Raw genomic sequence first — 21,898 nt, 5'->3', positions numbered from 1 at the left:
ACAAAATTCTCACACAATCTTCTTATAATCCTCTGTTGGTTAATACTTCAAATTTTAAAAAATAATTATATAGTAAATAGTAATGAAATTAATCGTACAGCATTGTATAAGCTTTAGTTATATCTTACGGAAATCTTACATAAGAATTTAGGGGTAGTAAACATGCATTTTAGTTTTCAAAAACTGTATACTGTATGATCTACGATCAATTGGCTATCGATCTGCTATAGTAGCACGGTGATTAGCACGATATAAGTATGCAATTTAACAGTGTCCCGTGGTCCTCGCGTTATTCAAGGCGTTAATGGGTTCGATCCAATGGCGATCAACGATAAAAAGGTTGAACCTGTTCGAGGTTCACCAAGACCGTCATCGTCCGCAAGCATCGTGTCGGTGGTGCAACCGTTTGGAAGCGGCGTAAAGCCAGCCACCGTGTTCCCTGGCATCCTCCACAGTGAGGGTGACAGGGGGGTGGTGGACGGTAGGGGACAAAACTCACCCTAAGAAGCCTTTAAGAACGTCAAGGCGGCGGGCAACGTTGGTGGGGTATAAAAGTAGCCGCATGCGCAAACTCGTGAAAAACTGCGACCCGCCTCCGGCGCCGCCTCCAGCCCCTTTACACCCCCGCGACGATCCTCTCACCTAGACACCCGCACCCCCTTAGACCTCCCCCCCTCAAGACGCGGTCGTCTTGGAGGACGAGCAGCGGCCTTTTTCGACAATTGGCCCCGGCTAACACGTGCTAACCGTGTGTGATTACCTTCGCTACGAAAACCCTTCTTCCGCTAACCACCCCCCTCCTCGGTATCCGTTCACCCTGAGCCAGAGACGTTCGTGGCCGCGAAAATCAAAGTGCCATCCAACGCTGAAGAAGACCGAGAACCAAGAATCGCCGGGATAACAGATTTTCCTTAAACGTGAAACGAGTTTGTCGTTCCAGTTGGCTCAGGATGGAATTGGCAAAGAAACGCAGGACAGTTTGGTGAACGAAGGTTGTGCGCGAGTCATCGATCGCGATCGATTTCGAAATTTCTTCTATTCTGTTCGATCAAGTTGTGTTATTTCGTTTATTTTCTGTTCTCGAGATCGAGGGGGTGGTCAAGTGAGGGTGAGTTAAAATCTTCGTACCAAACTTCTCCACTCTTTTGTTCAAATAAGTAACGTCAAGTTTACTTTTTCTTCCGACGACTCTATGTTCGTTCCTCGATCAGAGTTCCCATTTTTAATCCATTTAATCCGTGAAGGTAAGGTGTTGAAAGGGGAGGAACAAGTAAGAGTGAGACGCAATCTTCGCGACCAACTTTTCTCTTTTTTTATTTCGTCGGACAATGTTGTTCTTCTGCTGAAATGATTTTACGTTCGTTCGTTTAAAGGGGTAGGGAAGATGGAAGAGGATAACTCGAAAATCTTAGCGTTAATCTTTCCCCTTGTTTTGCAGCGGTGGAATATCAAGTTATTTTTGTTTCAATGATTTCGCGTTGATTTTTCGAAAGGGAGGAGGCAAAGTGAGGGGGTGGATGCGAGGACGTGTGAGCACCAATTATTTCTTGCCAGGCAGCACGGGAACAACGAGCAGCGTTGATCTAATTGGTCGCCAGTAGGTAATTGTTCGGTGTCGATAATTGGGCCAATTAATTTGTACGGAAAAGTGCGTCGATAATCGTCCAGCATTCACCGCCGCGATACCGATTATGTGGACCGTGTCAGATGCGGGTTATAGAATATCGTTACCGTGAAAAAGGCCGAGAAACGAAACGAGAAAAACGGAAAATAAGAGAAAATAGTGAAACGCGGATCGTGATCCCGTCGAAACGCGAGCACCGGTCGCGTAATCGAATATATTTTTCTTTTAATTGAAAAATATCGTCGCCTACCGTTTCGGCCGGTAATTTTATGGCGACAGGATTTAATTACATGAAATCACGTCAAACTGGACGATATAATTAAATACCTGTTTTTCCGTGAAAAACTGACGCGCCACGGAACACTGTCGGGCACGTTTTTATTGAAATATTCGAAACCTGTTAAATATCTAGCTTCATCCACCTCTCTCCACTTCATCGAGTCGTTGTATGTGGAATATTCGATTTCGTTTTCCGCAATTTTCGCATTCCTTCGACACGACAAGTCGTCTTAATTCTTTCTATTTTCTGATCAAACCTTAAATACGCCAACAATTTAGAAACAACATTGTTCGAATATTTTTTCAGCGATCCTCTCTAGAGAGAAATTATTTCTCCTTAACCCTTTCGCGAGGAAATCGGAACAATAAAAGAGACAAGTCTTATCACTTATTTTGACAAACATCGGATATCCAAGTTGTAGGTGGTTAATATTCAGCTTTGAAGTAGTTGTACCGAGATTTATACGTTCGCAGGGTGCACGTAAGAAAGGAACGCGCCGTAGTGTGTCGAAAACGGGGGCAGAAAAATGGGAGGGCACAAAATAAAAAGAGACGATGTATCACCCGAGGGTCCGATGTATGACGAAATGCATCTCGGGAACTCGACGTTTAGGGACGCGGAGGCGTTGCATTGTTACTCGTTGGGGTGTAGGATTATATGGGGTGGTCTCTGTCGTACAGGGATCCTCGTAACTTGCTACAGATCCGTCATGATCGATAGTCTTCTATCGTTTGTCGAAAGAGAAACTCTGTACCATGTATTTCGTATTTTGTTCCTCGTTTGTCCAAACTACTCTTCGCGTTCTCCTTTCAATTTTGAAATTTATTATACAGTGCAATTAATGAGATCATCTATTTTTATTTATGTAGCAACCTTTCATTTGTGCAATCTTTAAGACAGCTGTAAGAATCGAAAGTTTATTAAAGTACATACAGGCTCTTCACAGAAATTGGATACTTATTATTAATTATTAAATAGTCCAGTCGATGTTTGAATGTAATTTTTCTGTTCGTTAATAATTTAATTAACAACGCAACCGAGTTCTCGTACTAATTTCGAAGTTTCATTAGCCGTCTAGTCGTGTTCGCATCTCCGAACCGTTTAATCTCGGCGACGTTTCGCAATAACGATAATTGTGACCACTCGAAGAAGAGATCCAAGCCCCGAGCAATTCTAGAAAGGTTGGTCGTAGCCGTTGGATGCGTTCAGCAGCCGACAACACGTATGACGCTGACATTAAGACAAAGTCTTGTTCCCCTTCTTTCTCCGGTTTTCTATCTCGGATCTCTCTGTTCAGCCGTCGTCGGTTCCTCGTTGCTCCCTTGTGCACCCTCGCAAAGACCCCCGAGCATCGCCGAACAACCCCCTCGGTTGTTCCTCGCTGCTAAAACGCAACTACACGAGGGACCTTTCTGCCGTCTTTGTTTTCCCTTTCTTCAGCAGTGTCGTTTTGCAGTCTCGCGCGGGGAGGTCGTTGTACGACGGAAGCGGCTAGAACTCGACGAGGAAACAAAGGAAAAAGGACAATCGAAACGGTGGCAAGCTCGTTATCGGTGTACCGAGTAACCGCAACCTGGAGATCGTCCACTAATTACTATAGATCCTTCTCTTTTTTCCCGCATCGTGGAAATTGCGGTGGAACACGTGCGCTCGAACGTGCCGGGTCAATCGTGACGTGGACCTACGAAACGATTCTTCTACCAAGTGTTTTCCGCGCATAGAACGAATAATATGTACAAGTTATCGACGCGATGAATTCAGATTCTTCGTTCAAGGTTCATTCCCGAGTCGAGCCAAAATATCAACAAACCTGACTCGCAGCATTCTTCGAAACATCGGCAAAGTGGGGACAGATTATTACGTCGCGGAGAAGCAACGGGTTCAGTCGCTCGATCGGTTTCGGTAAACACGGAATTCGGTGTTTCGAAGTGAACATGAAAAGTGTCAAGGAACGTACGGATCATAATTGCTGGCAGTGTTGGTTCGAGTTTCTCGCAGTGCGGTGTGTAAACGTCTGACGCTTCGACTCGCCGATATTCTCGAGTACTTGTAAAATTGCTAAAATTTTGTTGGAATTTCGAGCGTCGCCCAAATATGGGTGACGTGGCAATAATAGTGTTATCGGTGAATCGGTGATTAGAAAGCGAAACAGGGTGCATCGTCCCGTCTCGAAAGGACATTCTCTGGCGTGTGATCGAGTAGTTGGCGATCAGCAACAGCAGCAGCGATAGTAGCATCAGGATATCGCGGAAGAGGGTGCAGCGGGAGAGAGAGAGATTTTTCCCCACCGCTTGGAAAAACCAACCCCCACCAAGTCGCTTAGTACGGGCAGGCGGCGGTGGCGGCGGCGTGGAAGAGAGGCACGGAGGGGTAGGTTAGCCAGGGTGGTCTCGGTGGTGGCTGGGGGCGGCAGCCTCAAAAATACACCGCAACCACACCGCGCGGCTCCACCGCAGAAGCCGCCATCTTCCACCGGCGAACCGAAACGAGACCGCGCGAGTTAAACACCCTATCCTACTTCCCCGTGGAAGTTGCCGCTGCCACCCGCCGAACTAACAGCCACCAAGAAGTGTCTTCGCTTCTTCTGATCCGGAACTGAAAAGCGTTGTCAACCAACCGGACGCGAGAAAATTTCGATTTTCCTTCGCGTTTTCGCCGGATGTCCGCTTCAAACGGTACCTCGTCGTCCCGCTCGGATCGGATTCGAAGATACCATGCGTGCCCGTGCGGTGATTCGATTCAGTGCTGTTCCTTGAATTACCGAGAATAATAATGTGCGTATGTGGTATTCGTGTCGCGGTCGGAGCTGGCTTCGAGGATTCCCGGTCGCGGAATTAACACCTGTTAGATGCTCGACCGCAAGTGCTGACGTGATATTAGTGGCGGGTAATTTCGATCGAATTCGTCGGAGCGAGGATAGTCGGAGGTTCGGGGGTCGACTAAGAAAAAACGCCAGGAGAGTGGGCCAACCGATCAAAGAAACGAGGGGTCGATTCCGACACGATTCCAATAAAACGAATTTTCTCCGCGACTTGGCAATCGAGACGAGCAAGAATTTGCAAACGGATGCTCTCTTACCTCGGCCCTGTCGCGGGATAACGAAGTAAGGATCAAAGGATCCTAGGGACCACGCGGAAGCTGCCGCGTGTCCTCCGAGCAAACCGACCGTGTTATGATTCTGTTAATTCGTCGCTGTCGAACGAGCCGCTCGACTCGAGAAGTTTAACAGTTTACGGACAAATGATCGAAAGGATTAATCGATTAAGAAGCAGTGCTGTGATCGAGTGAAACAGAAAAGAAAATTGAGTCGAATCCTTCGCAGCAACTTGCCGGCGAGGAGGATATTTCGAGGAAAGAGTCCGATGATTCTGTTCTCATGACGAATCCTTTACGAGATGCGCGCCCCGAGGATCGGCCTCCAGGCTTAGACTATCCTGACCCCAGACTGGTTCGTAACGGTCATCAGGATCATCAAGGAAACTCGGTGCATCAGATCGGTGGCGGGAGAATACGACGAACGCGAACCTCGTCCTCGAGGAGAAGAATGCACTTGACCAACGAGGTCCCTCCGCAAGGATCCACAGGAGCAAATAATCTGCCAGATTATGCTCTCACCGCGGATCTACTCGCTGAAAGAACTCTGGACGGGCTGTTCGCGGAACATCCCGGAGAACTGGTGCGGACAGGTGAGATATTTTTCACTCTTCGCTTGTTCAAAAACGCGGTTTGCTCTATAAATTATATACCGCGTCCTCTGGGATTAATTGTCCCGGCAATTATATTATTTTAGTTTAAATTCCCTTTTTAACGCGCGTAGTTCTCAAAAACATTTATTTCGGAAGGAAAGATTTGGTACCTTCGTAGTTATTCAAAAATATGTAACTGTGACAGTTGAACTGCACAGGTGCATCAATTTTGGATTAAAATAGATGTCGATCGAACGAGTTATCAATATTTAGTTTTCGGATAACGGTTTCAATGAAGATTTATTTATGGTAGGATCCCCGCACGTGGTTTGTACGGTGCTACCAGCACACTGGAGGTCGAACAAGACCCTTCCGGTAGCGTTTAAGGTGGTAGCCTTAGGCGAGGTCGGTGATGGGACCCTGGTGACAGTTCGTGCTGGCAACGACGAAAATTGCTGCGCGGAATTGCGAAATTCTACGGCCGTGATGAAGAACCAGGTAGCGAAATTCAACGATCTCAGGTTCGTCGGACGAAGCGGTCGGGGTGAGTCGGTTTTTAATATTACCTCCCATTATTTCGTGCTCTCTATCTAAATGTTAATCAGGGGTCGCAAAATCAATTCCTTCCAATTTTTACTGCTTAATTTTGAAATTGAAATTTAAAATTTTGATCGCGTTCCCGGCGAAGACCTCGACTCGAAACCGCTTCGGACAATTAGGGTTTCTCGAAGGGGCGATCGAGAAAAAAAAATTCGATCAGCGCGACTGGTAGCGAGAAAAGAAGCTTTCTCCGAGGCGTCTTAAATCATTCAACAGTCGGTACATTAAGGCGGTGGGCCGACTGATGGCCTCGTTTTTCCTCGGACAAGAAAGACGAACCAGCTGGCCCCTTCGTTTCATCCTCATTTTTAATTCAGCCGGCAAATACGACGACTCCGATATCTCGGGTTGGTCGTCGTCGAGATTTTTTAATTTCCCGCCTCCGCGTTTCAATAATTCAGCTCGCGACGAAAAAGAGTAGGGAAAGGAAAAAGATCAATGGGCCCTAGCTTCGCTGAATAATGCGACCTAATAATCGCTGCCATTACGAGCGCTCCGCGTAAACGCACGAACTAGGACTTAGAAGAAAGCGCTCCCTCTTTCCCTTCTTCTTTCCCTGACCTAAGAGGGTGGCAAGGATCGAGAGATACGAGTAACGAGGCGTCCTTTAATTCCTTTAATTCGGCCGGGTTGCAACGACGTCCCTTGCTTAGATTCGTCCTTCTTCGTTCGATCCCGAAGCGTACAACTTTCGCGGAGAGAAAACGCTGTGACGAACGTGACGGCGGTGGTAGTAGTATTCTGTTAACGAGGGGGGTTGGTCGACTTGTTTATGGCAAATTGGAAAAGGAAATTGCGGGGTCTGGCCCGATATCGACGCTCTTCCTTCGAACTCGATGAAGACACGGGGTCGAATCTTAAACGGTGGTGGTTTAAATGCCAGCTTTTTTTACGGATCACCCTCCCGACTCGCGCGTAAATTTTCAAATATTTTCCAAGCTTTTCCCCATCGAGCTCACTTTGCTCGATGAAGTTGTTTCGCCGCGTCACTTTTACCGAACTTGAAGGGTTAATTCTTTTTAACTATTTTCTCACCGAGATAAATTTTGATCATTCTGTTCCAACAAGAGTAAAAATAAGTAACCAACTGTAAAGTAAGATGATCACGAAATTAAAAATTTGCGTCCAATCTGCAGATTTTCGAAAATTGCTGTTTCGAAAACAAAATTATTGCACGGGGAACAGTATCGCGATTTCCATTCCTAAACCCAGGATAAATTCGCAATTTACCACGGACCGGTTCGAGAGAAACACCGTCAGGAGGAAATATTTCCGGCAGATTGGAATATCGGCGTTTCCCGGACACGCGGAAAACAATCTTGCATGATCCGTCACCCTCATAGAGATTCTAGAGGCAAATCGTTGCGTACGGTTGGTAGTTAGGGGCTGCCCGTAATACAGTAATGAGGGCTTACTGCCATGGAAACCAAAGCCGCTTACAGCCAACCACTCTACTCCCAAACCACCCCCCTCTGCCACCCACTCACCACCCTCTCTCACCGTCCTATTCTCTGATTCCCTATGTATCCGCGATATCCTCCTCATCCGACGAGTTTCGCGAAAAAATTGTGAAAACCGTTCACGAACCTCTATTGTTTCTCTACACTTCGTTTAAAACGACGATCGTCAGGGTCACTTTTAACTCGCCCACTTTGCGGTGTCCGTCCTTTTCGAAAACTACGTTTAAACAAAATTTTATTTCGTGTACTTGATTTTTTTAACAGTAACGTACGGTCGAAAATCTCTGATTTCCTTTACTGTATAGTGAGAACGGTTGATCCGTCAAATTTTCGGTACAATAATAAGCGAAACCGAGCGATAAAGAAAGATTCGGCGGATGATTCGAAAGGCGTTAAAAATGATCGAGAGAACAGGCGGAAGCGAGGGCAACAGGCTCATTTCAATTTTTCGAGCAACGCACTCGTCGTTTATCTCGACTAAAAATCATTCCTCATCCGCATTCGCAATATTAAATTGGCATGGCGAAGCCCGCGAGCGAGCATGGAACAAATATTTGCCCCAAAATGGTCAGTGAGCGCGGGCCGCGTACAAAATAACGGAGGCGAAAAAAAACGGGGGAAAAATGTACACGGAATCCGTATATGAAGCGGACTGGCCAACGACTCGTCTCCGTGGTATTATGCGCGATACACGACGTGACTCGTTCGCAAACATCATAAATTTTCGATTTATTTAGCAAATCTGTTTGCGCGGCCCCGTAGATGATACCGATTGGTCGTGTTATCGGTGATCGGCGGCGAGAGATCGTGAATCGTTGCGTGCTTGAAAAAACGCGTACCGGAAAATATTCAATACGATTGATATCGTGAAACGTCGGAAAAACGGCTTTCTACGATCCGCTATTAAGTGCACATCAAATTATCGATTTATAGTTCATTCTGAAAATTTTATGCATTTAAACCTCAAACTCCAATTTGATAAGTGTTTGCGATAGTTTCGTATCATATTGTCCCAACGTTTAGAGATTTTTAAATCGATCATCGTTGGCTATAACGATTAGTCGTGTGCTTAAAATAGGTATATGTTCATTTTCAATAAACTTCAAGCTTCAAATTAGTGACATTTTGTAGGAGGCTGTCATGAAATCGTCCGACGTTTCAAGATGGTAATCTGGCAACCAGTCAAATTTTATGAAAGGTATAAGACTATTAGTTGACTGATTAAGGGGTCGAAATGTTGCCAATGTGTCGAACGTCAGCGTCGAAAAATCTTAAAAACCGTAGCAGCAGAGTAATAGTTGTCGGAGAAACCGGTCTTCCATCTGAGAGTAGGTTTCATCCGGATCTCTCGCGGAAAGTCGCGAAACAAAAGGGTGGTCTCGCGAGGGGTCAGAGGGGATATTATCATAGCGGCGCAGAGGCGTATATCACTCGGCCACCCCTTTCGTTTCCGACAGGGATTAGCGCGAAACTCCCTCCGTCTCTCTCTGTTGCTCTTCCTGTACGTGTCTAGGAGTCGAGACGCGAGTTAGCACGCTCGTATGTAGCGTTCGGCTGCGCTGAAACCGGTGGCCAGCTAGGGGCGTAAAAACGACGGACATAAATACCGGAGTTACCTGTGTTTTATGACGTGCTCGGAGGCGGCAGGAGAACGCGAGAATCCCGAGGCAAAGCTCCAACTATCGACAGCCAGATCCTGACCGATGTCCTCGCCCAATGGATTCCCTTTCTCGCCCTCTCTCTTCACCTGCGTTTCAAACCCTGTGATTCACGCGATTCTCTTCTTTTTCGGATCTTGATCTTCGATGAACGATCTCCTATGTTACCTCCCCTTTGATCGTAAGTTTGTATAACGCTCCTGCCATGTTTATGGCGATTGCCAGCGCGAAAACGTCTCGCGACTATGTTTTAATACAAAGCGCTCAACGAAACATGGGATCTGCTTCAAGGATTCAACGTTTGGAAATAACGAAATTTTTCGTGTAACAATGAACGTACACTACCGTCCATAAGTATCCGGACACAAGTGGAATATGCTTGAAAGTTATTCAAGTATCTGCAACAGTAACTAAAATCAATTTTTTTTTCTGCAAAAGTCAGAATACTGGAACATGTTTCTCGTTTGGAACTCATATCTTGATGGAAAAGAAGCTACAGACGAACTAAACCAAAACTGTCAAGTGCGTAGCGTTACCTCCATTCTTATCTCCATTGAGGGAACCTAAACATCTACCAACAGTTTACAAACACTTGAAACATATCGAAGAATCCTCTGAATACGTTCTGCACCATAGAAATGAAACACAGTAGAAATGAAAATTTTTTTTAGAATCGAAAGCGTTTCATTAGATTCACAAATTTGGACTTTGCACTTCTGGACATGAATTTTACTTTCACACTCTCATTGTATAATTTGTACATAAAAATTAATTCTATCACGTTATGACACCTCAAGAAAGATAATAATAATTATTACAAATGATATGATAACCCTAAATAACTTTCGTACAAAGTTCAACTATGTTTTATGTAACGAAACCAAGTGTCCGGATACTTACGGACGGTAGTGTATATGAGAGAGGTTTCGTTAAAGATCTTTTCAACTTTGTTATTTAAAGAACGAATTGAACTAATTCATGAATCAGCATGACAGTATTTAAATAGTTACGAAAGACATCGAGTATGATCGTTTCTGATTAGAAAAGTCATTGTGCGCGAGACATAAGAAAAGTTCCCATATGAATAACGATTACAAGAAGGAGAGGAGAAGGAGGGTAAACACGAGGGTGGCGAAACGAAAAGCCGGAGCCACGTTTATGGCTAATCGAAGCAACGATGGCGAGCGAGAAAAGTTTGCATGCAGGAGACGGGCACACGGTTGTCGACATCGAGTCGAGGATTCATCGGAGCGAGCACGGTGCACGGTTAAAAAGGGCCAGGAAAAAACGTGGAGAGCGTGGAATTAGCATATGTAAAAAGAAACAGAGCGGCCAGGCACGTAGGACGAGCGGAGACCAGCGGGAAAAATAATGTTTAATCGGTAGAAAATCTCGGTGCAGTCATCCGCCATAGAACTTTTCTCTCTCTTTCTCGTTCCGTGCCTCTTTGCCCGCTCGCCCTCTTGCGCGATCCTTTACTTGAGAGAGGGTTGGATTTTTTAATTTTTAATTGGGAAAAAAACGTCGTCGAGGCGGTCGACGAAATCCACCGAGTTGTCCCTGGATTTCAACGACGTGTCTCTTGTTCCTCTCGCAAATCTGTCGATTTCTTGTAACCAAACAAACGACACCCTTTCATTTTTATCTTCGTTGTCGCGTTAAAATTTGATTTAATCAGCAAAGAAGGAGGCGCATCGTTACAGGACACTTTTTCAGAGAATTCATAGGACATAGATCCGCGATTAATTAGAACATATAGAACGATGTTTTGAGAGTACGCGAAATCGAACTTTGGCAAGGATGATCGCAACAGCTGTTTCAGGGTTGCAACGCGGGGCTGGGTTCTGGAGCTATAAAAAAGAGCGTCGACCCTCTTCAACGTCGACGGGTCTTTACGACTTATTAAATCATTTCCACGCATTTTTAAGTCTCGAAGTATTCAGGGATAAAAGTTACATTTTTTTCAAAGTAGAACGTTCCATATTTACCGGAGATTCTATAATTACCTCGACCCGTTTCTCTCGTATCTTGAATAAATAATGAAGGGAGAAAGTGGCACGCGAGGTAAGATTACCGAGAACGAAAATTTGTAGTCGGTATTAGGCACGAGCGTCCATAAAAGTGTACACGAGCTTCGCTCCACAACCGATTCGGCCAGTCAAAACGTCAGAATCTTAAAACACGACAAACACCCTGAAATAACGATCCAAGCCACCCTCGGCTACGAGCTTCGCCGGCAAACAGGGGAGTTTTTAACGCTGCATGATCCCTGGGCAAACTTAGGGTGTACGCGAGCGTTCTCGTGTCTTCTCGCGGTGTGCAAATCCTTGTCGTCGCAAATGGGCGCGGGCTATCGCGAGCCCATAAACGCGCCACCATTATGCTACTGCTTTTTCGTGGAAATCCACTCTCTTCGTCCCAGTGGGCTCGTGAAAAAAGTATTTACTTCTCCAGGGATTCGGTAATTACAATCTTACAAAGAATCAGAATTAGCGACGTTCAAAATTTGATAGATCTTTTAGGAAGAATTAAAGTAATAGTACTTGCAAGAAATTAATTTCGAAGACCTGGAGAAGAAACGATTGTGCTTCGATTGGTAACAACGAATAGATCGATAAAAGTTTTTGCACAGTAATAGTAAGGATTGAGAAATTATGCGAGGAGCAAGAGTGTATGAAGGGTCACAGATTGATGCGCGCAAAGCCGCCGTTTAACACGCAACGAATTACGATTTCGGCAAGCGTAGACAGGTGGAGGGCAGCAGACCTCAAGGGGGAGGATCGTTCTTCCAGCGAGTTACACATAATGCCTCATAAACACCCTCAAAACGCTTGCCATCACCCTCGATTCGTACCGCCACCGCCATCACGAATCTGACACCGCACCGGCAATAAACTTTGGCCTCGTTAGTTCTTCCACCCTCGAAATCTCTATTCCATTTTCTGCCTTTTCTTTTTCCGTTAATTTCCAACGTGACAAACAACAGCAATAAAGATAAGACTCATAGAAAATAAAGATATCGTTCTTTTTCTTTACTAAAACGAGTATTCCGGTGTGTAGTGATGTATTAGATTTTTAATATTTCATGGCTGCATTCGAAAGAAAATGCAGCCCGCTGTTCGAGCACTAATTAAAATCTTTCAAAGGGTAGCAGCAATTTTTGTTGAAGGGGTAAAACACGATAAAAGAGCGTCGTTCCCTAGGTGACGTTCAAGTGCTAGGCTGAATATTTCGCTGGACGACGGCGGTAAGCCGGTTAAATGTCGTGGTTCACCGTAAAAACCCGGTCGTTTACCGTCCAAGCCACGCCAGTATGAAATAAAACTACGCAACCGCGTGCACACACGCATCCCGACCCCATTATAAGCCGTATAACTTCATGGTCGTAGCGCGAGAACACGCTAAGTGCCAGCCTATATTTCTCCTCGCTTTCTACTCCCTTTTCCGCGACAAATTCCTTGCTTCCATCCTACGATGTGTCGCTGGACTATGCTCAATAGTCGAGAAAATTTCATTTTTATACAGCGTTTAATTTTCTGCTGGTTTCTTCCTATGCGATACTCTTTGTTCGTAGTAGTTTTTCTCAAAATTTTGCGATATCGAATTCATGAAATTTGACATCTTACGAATATCTATGAATTCCTTTCCCAAATTTAATGCCCCACGATTCGACGCGTTCAAATTCAACATCCCCCAATTCAACACTTCCGAGTTTAACGCCTTCGAATCCGATACCTTCGCAAGCTCCGATACCTCGTCCCCAAATTCAATATAGTTCTAAAAATCATCCCCCAATTTACAACTCCATCCTTGAACATAAATAAATTCTGCCGTTTCGATCGAGACAACAAATCGATGAAAAACCGTTGTCGGAGAAAACAGGAGGGAGACAATCTTCCGAGAGAATTTCTTCTGTCTGGGTGTAAACATCCCTAACGCGAACCACCCCTGTGCATTGGCCGTTTAGTAGGCACTTCCCGTTGCTCTTTCGCGAGAAACGCGGCCAACTGTTCGCGAGAGCGAGCCGAACAGCAATGCCAAAGCGCGGAGGGTGCGTTCGCTGGAAACAAAACACAAATGTGCCGGAAGTAAGGGGTGAACGAGTGGCGCCGCTGCGTCGATGTTTGGCCCGAATCGGCCGGAATATGTTAATGTCGGGGGAGGCACGCTAAACGCGAACCCACCCCTAACAAATATACGCGATCGCTTGTTACGCGCGATTTCGTTCTTCCACCTTTCGAGTTCGATCTATTGGGCTGTTTCTCGCGAACTTTTGTCGAGATGTTTCCTGTCGCGGTCGAGTCGATCTCGCAGCAATATGCTTACGATCTCGGATGAATATCGATTCACTCGACGATCATCGTTCCAAATTGTTTCCGACAATTGTTCAAACTCTTGCCAAGGATAGAATTTATTCTTCGCCATGTGGTTTTGTAATAAAATACTTTGGCTATGATTATATTGGTTTTGCAAATGGTACAATTTAATTGGGCGACACTCCAGCAGGATAGAAAACACTTGAGCCTCTCGTTTTACCGCCAGGTGATAATTTCGTTCGCTTCACCTCGATCTAACCCGTTATTTTCTTTTCAGGAAAGAGTTTTACGCTAACGATCATGCTGCAGACGTCACCGCCTCAAATAGCCACCCTGTCCAAGGCGATTAAGGTCACCGTGGATGGACCCAGGGAGCCCAGGTCCAAGACAAGTGAGTTTTACAGGATTTTACCAACTGTAGGTAACTCTGCGTGCAACGATTTCGTTATTCAGTTTGCTTCTTTTATTCGAGCATTCGTATACCGGATAAACGTTTTATAAAATTGGTCCGGAATTTTTCATTTTTTTTACTAATTGTTTAAGAATAAAATATATCCATTAGTTTATTATAAGACTATTTCTAGGGTAAGTGCATCGGTGCTCGTGTTTTAAATTATCTATGAAAGTCAAAAAACATTCTTTATCTAATATACTGATTGACGCCAGAAGTTGTCAGTGACTGAACTGAACGTTCCAATTAGAAAAGAAACTTCACCTCTGTCCAAATACATCCCTTACCACTGTGACAGTATATGTCAAATGTCAATCATCGACAATAGAAATTTGCATCAGTTAGAACCGTCGTTATGTTACAGGACACCAGGCGTTCCATCCTTTCCATTTCGGACCCAGGCCGTTCCCTTTCGGCCACCCTCAGGATCCCCTGGGATTCAAACTGTCCGGTAAGTGTCTGACGATCGAACACGCGTTTCCCAGTCGGTGTCTACCTGTTTCCACGGAGCACACCTTCGTGCTCCTAGGAACGTCTCCGCTTCGACGGATAACTAAGTTTGCAACCCTGTAGCTTCCCTTGGCACCGGCGTCGCGTAAGGCGAGACTGTTCCTTTCAACGGGGCGCGTTGCTCTCCTCTCGGCTGGCTTCGCGGCTACGGAGGGTGTCAAAATTGAGCGTCGGCAGGCACCGAGTCAAAATTGAGTTTTGCCACCGGGCGTCTAAGTGGAGAGGACTCTGATTAAGCCCCGGGAGCTGGCTCTCTCTGCCTTTTCGTTTGTCGACACCGCGCGCTAGCTCGTCGCCAAAACTTTGCGACTTGTGTTCTCCGTCGTTTGACGAACAACTTCCTGTGCCGTAGCTTCCAGCTCAAATTCTTGATCCTTCTTGAGAAGTAACGCGAGCTGCTTCAGGCAGTGCTCGTTCAACTTCCTTCCGATACGTGGCGAAGATTCTTTTCACTTCCATGGTATTTTTGCTCGAAATGTTGCTGGGAGGATGTTAGATAACAAATCGATCGATAATTCGAAACCCGTTTTAAAAGCTCGAGGTTTCTCCCAATGGAAAAATGTGTAAAGAACTGGATAGAGAAACGATCTATTCTCGACGATACGTTGTTTTCCTAAATCGTCTGTTTTCATTAAATTACCGAGGAAAAACCGAGCGATTGCCGGAGTGTTTTTCGTTGACGGCGCATCGACGGGCAAGTTTGGGGGCGCGGATTTCAATTCGAATTCGTTCGAAGCTCGAAATTTTGATGGGACTAACCCCCCGAGCGGCGAGGGTCGGCTACTGATACTGGTGCACCGACAGTGTATTGTTTCGGCATGATAAGCGGCTTAACGGAGCTTCACTCTCTGCTACCACCCCCTCTCGGCCCCTCTCACCCCCTCAGGGAATGGTGTGGAGTTCTGCCGTCGATTTCTCGTCCCCCTTCCATCGTCCACACCACCATCACCATCGCCACCGCCACCACCACCCCCGTGGGGTCTACTCAATCAAGGACCAACGGTGCCGCGCCCGGTTTCTCTCGACTTCTCTCTTCTTTCCTTCAGATTTCCATCGTAATTTCAGCTAACGAGGACGGACGCAACAATTTCCAAGCCCGGCTTGCATAAAATTGTTCCACGGCAATCGGGAGCGGAAGTGTCGCAGCCCCGTGTCGTAACGCGGCCGTGCAGCTCGGCTAAATTGAATTACCGTGAAACGCGACTTTTCTGTCCCTCTTCTTCCGCGTCGCGACGAAACTTTGACGCGTCGAATATTTTGCGGAGAGAACGCGTGTTCGCGGAGGAATCGCTTCCGACGAGATTCCCGTGCGCTCCGATTATTCGATTTTATGATTTTCCACGCGATCTTTCGTTTAGATTCTTCTCGGTTTGTTAGCAACTCGTTTGAAGCGCGACAGAAAGAAAAAGTTTATCGAAGGAAAAGTTTGTCGACGTAATTGTGGTCTTATGGTTCCGTCGTTCACAAATACTTTGACAATTATTGGATTTTCCTATTGCCCCCAACACGTTACAAACCCTTTAGCCGGGTCAGTAGGACCTAAAGCTATAAATCGTGTGCAATAATGTTTTATTTTAGAAATAGCTTCGTTCATTAAAAATTAATATCTAGAGTTTAAAAAGTAAGAATAAAATCGAGGACAAATTTAGATATCTTCAATGGTTAAAAGTTCCTTACAAAATTGTTACAGACGTAATCTGTCAGAAAGAGGGTTAACACATTCTTTGAAGAATTTTCAATCGAAAGTGGGTCGCGTGTACTTAGTTCACGAATAACATCCCCCGCGTATCGATCGGTTTATTCGCGGCGATGTCCGCCACTTTTTCAACCCTTTCGTTGGTAGTTCGAGGAGCAGCGCACAGGTTGCGCCTCTGTCCAGTTCGCCGGTTGTCGAGGGGTCAGTTGGTCACCTTTTACCCGCACCGTGGGGGTGGTGTATCGTCGCTCGGATAAAGATGCGTTACAGGAGCTGGTTTATTAGATATCTACGCGGAGGGTTGATAAGAAAAGGAGAACGGTGCGAGGCGGCTGGCTACCCGAACAGGGGTTGTTAAGGTGCCCATTGAGGTGTAACTAGGGGGATGTTATTAAATTTCGTTCGGGTCTAGCTCGAGGGGAGGCTCGAATTTTATGGTCTCCCCGAGGACGTGAACGCTCGAAGTCCGGTACATTCGTTGTCTTTCTTCCCTTTGAGAACACTCTACTTACGACGATGTCTCAAACGCGATCAGTTTGGTCAGCAGATTCCTAATTGGCTTGGTTATCTGTTTCGATCGTTTCGAACAGAGGAATGGGGGTTGATGCTTCCGAGAACAATGGTCATAACACTTGATACCTGATTAATATAGTTTTAATTCTGTCTTGAACTTTCTTTAATTCTTTTCTCTCGGTTATTCGATTATTCTGAATCAATGGAGGTTGTCGATAATTTAAGTTGTTAGGAATACAATCATTTCCCTTTTTATCTTTAATCATATATTTTCTCGCTTGTATTCCTGCTACATTTCCTGTTAATGTTTATCGGAACAAAATTCAAGTTCGGTTTTCTCGAGTGTAATTATACGAAGAATGCGATGAAGGTGTTTTCGAAAAGTGTCCTCAAGAATTTCTGCAAAATTAAACGTTTCGCGCTGTTCCACGTTTCGAAGATTCAATTCACCCGCGCGTACGAAAGAAGATTCGAAAAGAAGAGGAGCAACAGTGACGCGTCGAGGCAAGAAGAAAATTAATGTATTCGGTGAATGGCAACACGCGAAAGATCTTCGCTGAGATTGTCCGCGAAGGAAAACACCCTGATCATGTGCCTCCCGAGAGGCCGTCTTTGTCAGTCTACCTAAGGGGATGAAAAATCGCGAGCCTTTGGATTCGAGTTAACGAGAACAGCTCGCGCAGCTCGATTCCTAGCCCACTTTACCTCCCAACCCCCTCTGTTCACCCTCCAGTGTCAATTAACCGCGTAGCAGGGGTTGGGCTGGCACCGGAAAAATCGCAACCCCTGTTTCAATAAGGTGGCCTTTACCTCATTTGGGGGAGATTGTTAGGAACGTTCAGTTTAAAACTGTCGCGCTCGTTTTACAGTAGATTCGCGAGCTTTCCTTAAAGAGGAGCTACTTTTCTTTATTTTTCCCGTCTTTTGTTCCGAAATTAGAACTGTAGCTGTGGTACATCCAAGGAATGACTGTACTGCTGAAAAGGTTAATTGCGTCATTCGAATGTTACGGAAAAATGAACAGTCGATTAGATAAATTTTAGTAGAATTATAGAATCTTGAAGTTTCATAACTTCTCGTTAGTGTCTTGATGCAATCAGTTTTTCCAGTGGCATATAATAAATTCACAGTAAGGAAAAGTATTGAATCTTTTGTTAAAAGAAAATTGTGAACTGGAAAGAGAACGTTTGTAAAATCGGTGCTCAAAGGAGAACGAATGAAGATTTTTGCTAATTACAGACACAGAGACAAGAAAAGGCATTGAATCAAGAAGTGTCGGTTTTCAGGGATTCGGTTCCTGGAAGTCGTCCTTAAAAGGTCCTTTCACGTACACGGAAAACCAAGTAACCCTTGACGAGTGCGGTGCCGGATCCTTAAAGGTTCCCTTTTTAAGGGTTGTCCCTGTCCACCCCTGCGTCAAATCACGGCGGATCCTTTAAATTCGCGTCACATTTCACCCTCCTGCGTGTCTTGCAAGGGTGTCCCCGGGTGTCCCGTCTTTTAATCAGGCCCGGTGACCAGGACCTTTCGACGTAGGCGACGGTAACTAATGATACCTTTCGCCATTCTTCTTCATCCCCTTACTATCTTCTCTCTTCTGATGCTAGAATCCTTAAACTTCCAGGAATTGATTCCTAATTTCTTTGTTAGCGATCACACTCTTATACAGAGTATTCGCTTACAGGCGCAGAGTATTATGCCTCCATGTCTTAAAGTCGTTCGATGAAAGTATCGACTTTCTAATCCCCTGAAGAAAGCTTTTTGAACTCGTAGAAACTTGTCAATCTGGAGCGTACGCAATCGTGTCGCGAGGAAAAAATCCCTGATATACATGACCAAAGACGCCGGAGAGGCATCGTACAATGAACGTTTCGAAAAGTTCGTCGTTTTTATCAGCGCGTCCGTAACTTCAAAGAGGATGCAAGCGTAAATATAAGAGAAGGAGGAAACAGAGTAGCGGCAGGAGGAAGAACAGGAGTGGGTGGGCAGAGGAGAAGGGATGAAACATGGTGGTACGAGAGGTGGCGAGAGAGACAGCAATTTTCTCGTCCTTTCTCGAAATATCTCCTCGCAGAGCTTAGATCGGTACCAGGGACCTTTCCAGGGTGGCATTTTAGGGGTTGCTGCGACGCGATAATGAGAACGGGCGCAAAGGGTGGGTGTGCAAAGACATCCGACCGACGGTAGCGAGAGGCTAGGACGTGAGAAAGGAGGATGAGGGTCGGCACCGAGGAGGTTGCGGGGGTTAGAGAAGAAGCTGAAAAGAGGGGAGGGTGTGCGAGCTCCACAAGGGTTAATGCCTTAGCAGTAAGAAGGGCGTTTTAACTCCTGTTTTGCATAGATTTGAATAGATAAGGAGGACAGGAAAATACGCGAATTAATTTATTATGTATCTCTGGCTGCCTTGGCGGGGGAATTTTAAGCGAGCAACCTGAACGAACCGGCTTTACTCTTTACTTTTCGGCCCCGGACGTCAGCCTTTAGCCCAACGTCTTTAAACAACCCTTAAGTTTCTCCACCGTCGGCTCTTCGCTTCCTCTCTTTCTCCGCTTCTTTCTCTTTTCTGACAAGCGTAACTCCTTTCCTTACGAAAGCGTCTAGTATATTGTTCCGTGAAGATTTTCTATAAATTCTTTTTACGTGGTTTGTATGTTACGTTTAGAATTAATATTTTTGTTAAAACATTACCGTATTCGATTATTTCAACGTTGAGCAAAATGTATGTAGTTTGACGTCTGACATATCGTTGAGTCGTACTACTTGTACCTTCAACGAAAACGATCAGTTTTCCTATTCTTCCTTCCACCGATTATCGATTGCGGTACAGTGGCAAAACTTAATTAATCACAATGATGCACACTCGAGTTAGTTATCGAGCAGAACAAATATCGAGAGGAAATGTAAATTTAAGCCAAATGTGGCGCGCGGTTGAAACGGCTAGGGCACATTTTGAACACGTTGCTCGATAATACATCATCCCTTAAAGCTTCGGTACCCCAGTAGAGGGTACACATAAAGGCAACTAACCCTAGGCCCGTAACGTTTAAGCTTAACATTTCTCACCCCTTAAAGGGTAGCGGCTCCTTGAACCCTTTCAGCTCTACGCCTGAGCTCTTCCGTCTCTTTCTCTCCGACTCTTTCACAGATCTCGCCAGGCTTCTCCCCTCATTAGTCTTCATTTGTTTTCGGAATTATCGCCCACCGCCCTCCCCCGTCCTGGCACGCGAGTACCGTTTCCAAGAGGGTGCCAGGCGTTTTGGGGGTTTATTAAATTGAAAGTATGTTACGAGCTGTTTGAAATAGATACGCGCTGCTGTCAAATACCGAAACTTCTGAATTTTCCAACCCGCTGTTTTATTAATTACTAATTGCGGTATCCGGTCTTTGTCTCGTATTAAATATAAGAAACAAAGAAAGCACATGTGGTAGTTCATCAACACGTGAAATAGATATAATTGTGTGCTTCAAAATTTTATGAAAAAAACTGTTGAGAGTAACAAATAGAAGAGCTCGATTGAGTAATTAGAAGCCTCATTTCGGAGAATCGAATATTAATCGTGGAAGTCTTTGGAATGAAAAGAAATATCGAGCGAGGATTTTCTCCGAGAACACATCACTTATGGTGCAACGGGTACAGGGAAACCCTTGGCCTCCTTAAGCTCGCAGGCAGGGTAGCTTTCGCCTCTTATCGTTTTCTTAATCCTCTCATAAAATAGCTGCAGCTACAAGTTCTCTCTCTCTCTCCGTCCTCTCTGTTCGTCTCTTTTTCTCTCTACCCTTGCGAGTTTCCAGCTGGGCTGCTGCTGTTCCACGACGATGTGGTAGAACGCGAGATAGTGGTGTCCTCTCTGGCAAGCTCGGCTTAAAGAGAGCTTAAAAATCACCCCTTCGACCCCTACCGAGCTTTTTACATCCCTACCAAGGGGTGTCTGGCGGCTGGTGGGGATAGTCGATGGTCCAATCGTCGTGTTCGCAAGCACGATGCGCCACGCCCACGTTCCAGTGACCAGACAACCCTCCCCACCAGCTCGAAAGCTTCCCCTATTTGCCACTCCGACAAGATCCCCACCCTTCAAGTCGGTGGCTTCGGAGCTTTCACGGAATTTTTAAACTGCCCTGCACAGATGACGGTATAATCTGCTATTGATCAAGGTGTTTCGAAAAACCGATACTATACCGTTGACTACGGGCTTCGTTTCAACCCCTTCCACCCTACAACCTCTCGTTCGACGAACTTTAATTCCTTTTCTCGCGGTTTTGTCATTTCCTTGCCCGATGCTCTTGCTTCGATTATTTTCCTCCTAGAGTCTCGATGGAATTTTCTCTTTTTCTTTCGCTCGGATCGTTCGCTCGTTTTCCTTTTGTGCTCGAAAATGGAGGATGAGCAACGTAATCGCGTTCAAATAGATTAATTCCTCCGTTATCGTGGATTTAATTGCATGCCTGCATCTACACACGTATACGCGAACATTGTCTATGGTCGCGCGGTATCGGCTACCATTGAAAAAAAGGTAATCGATCGTTTCTCTATTCTCTATTGGATAAATTTAACTGTCCATCCACGTCAAACGCTCGCTACGTCAAAGGGAAACGTTTCTGTAGCTCTATCTGTCATCGAGTGATCGCTTATCCGTCCGACATACAACATTTCCAGATCTTCAGAGAACGTTTCTATTTTTCCCTTCGTACCAACTTGTTTGGTCATTTATTACGATCGTTTTCAGGCATCCATCGCGGGTTTCGTGCTTGACATTTTTGCCAGATTTTATTTAGTATCCTTTGATTCTTTCTTGTTAACTCGACTCTTTACAACATTTTTATTCTTTCAAAGATCCCGTAAACAGTATTTACTCCGGACGTGGTCCACTATCATCGTATTAATCTCTAATTTCCTATTTTGATATGATCGATACTCTGACGAATATAGAATCTATTTTCTGTATGATCGTTCAAAAATTTAACGTTTCACAGTATCGATTTAGATACTAGATACTAGGTTGATTGATCTTAAAACGTTCAAACTCTGGTTACTGTTCGCCTAAATAATTAACATTGTTATCGAGAAGTTCCTTCTATATAAGAGTAGATAAGAGTAGATTTCGCT

General features: G+C 45.2%; 1 protein-coding gene across 4 annotated transcripts in view; it reads left to right on the top strand.

Annotated features, from left to right (window-relative positions):
- The first annotated feature begins 3,446 nt into the window (after positions 1–3,446).
- Positions 3,447–21,898, top strand: part of LOC100875339 (uncharacterized) — a 20,742-nt gene continuing 2,290 nt past the window's right edge. Inside the window, exons 1-4 of one of the 4 annotated variants that reach the window (XM_076534333.1) lie at positions 3,447–5,590; positions 5,904–6,134; positions 13,902–14,015; positions 14,440–14,526. In XM_076534333.1, the coding sequence (XP_076390448.1) occupies positions 5,281–5,590; positions 5,904–6,134; positions 13,902–14,015; positions 14,440–14,526 (742 nt within the window). In that variant the 5' untranslated portion in view covers positions 3,447–5,280. The remainder of the gene's footprint in view (positions 5,591–5,903; positions 6,135–13,901; positions 14,016–14,439; positions 14,527–21,898) is intronic. The other 3 variants (XM_003702773.3, XM_076534335.1, XM_076534334.1) reach the window with 3 other exon arrangements.

This window comes from Megachile rotundata, chromosome 8 (genome assembly GCF_050947335.1).
Source record: "Megachile rotundata isolate GNS110a chromosome 8, iyMegRotu1, whole genome shotgun sequence".
NCBI classification, from domain to species: Eukaryota; Metazoa; Arthropoda; class Insecta; order Hymenoptera; family Megachilidae; genus Megachile; species Megachile rotundata.
This window is presented reverse-complemented; position numbering and strand designations above follow the sequence as displayed.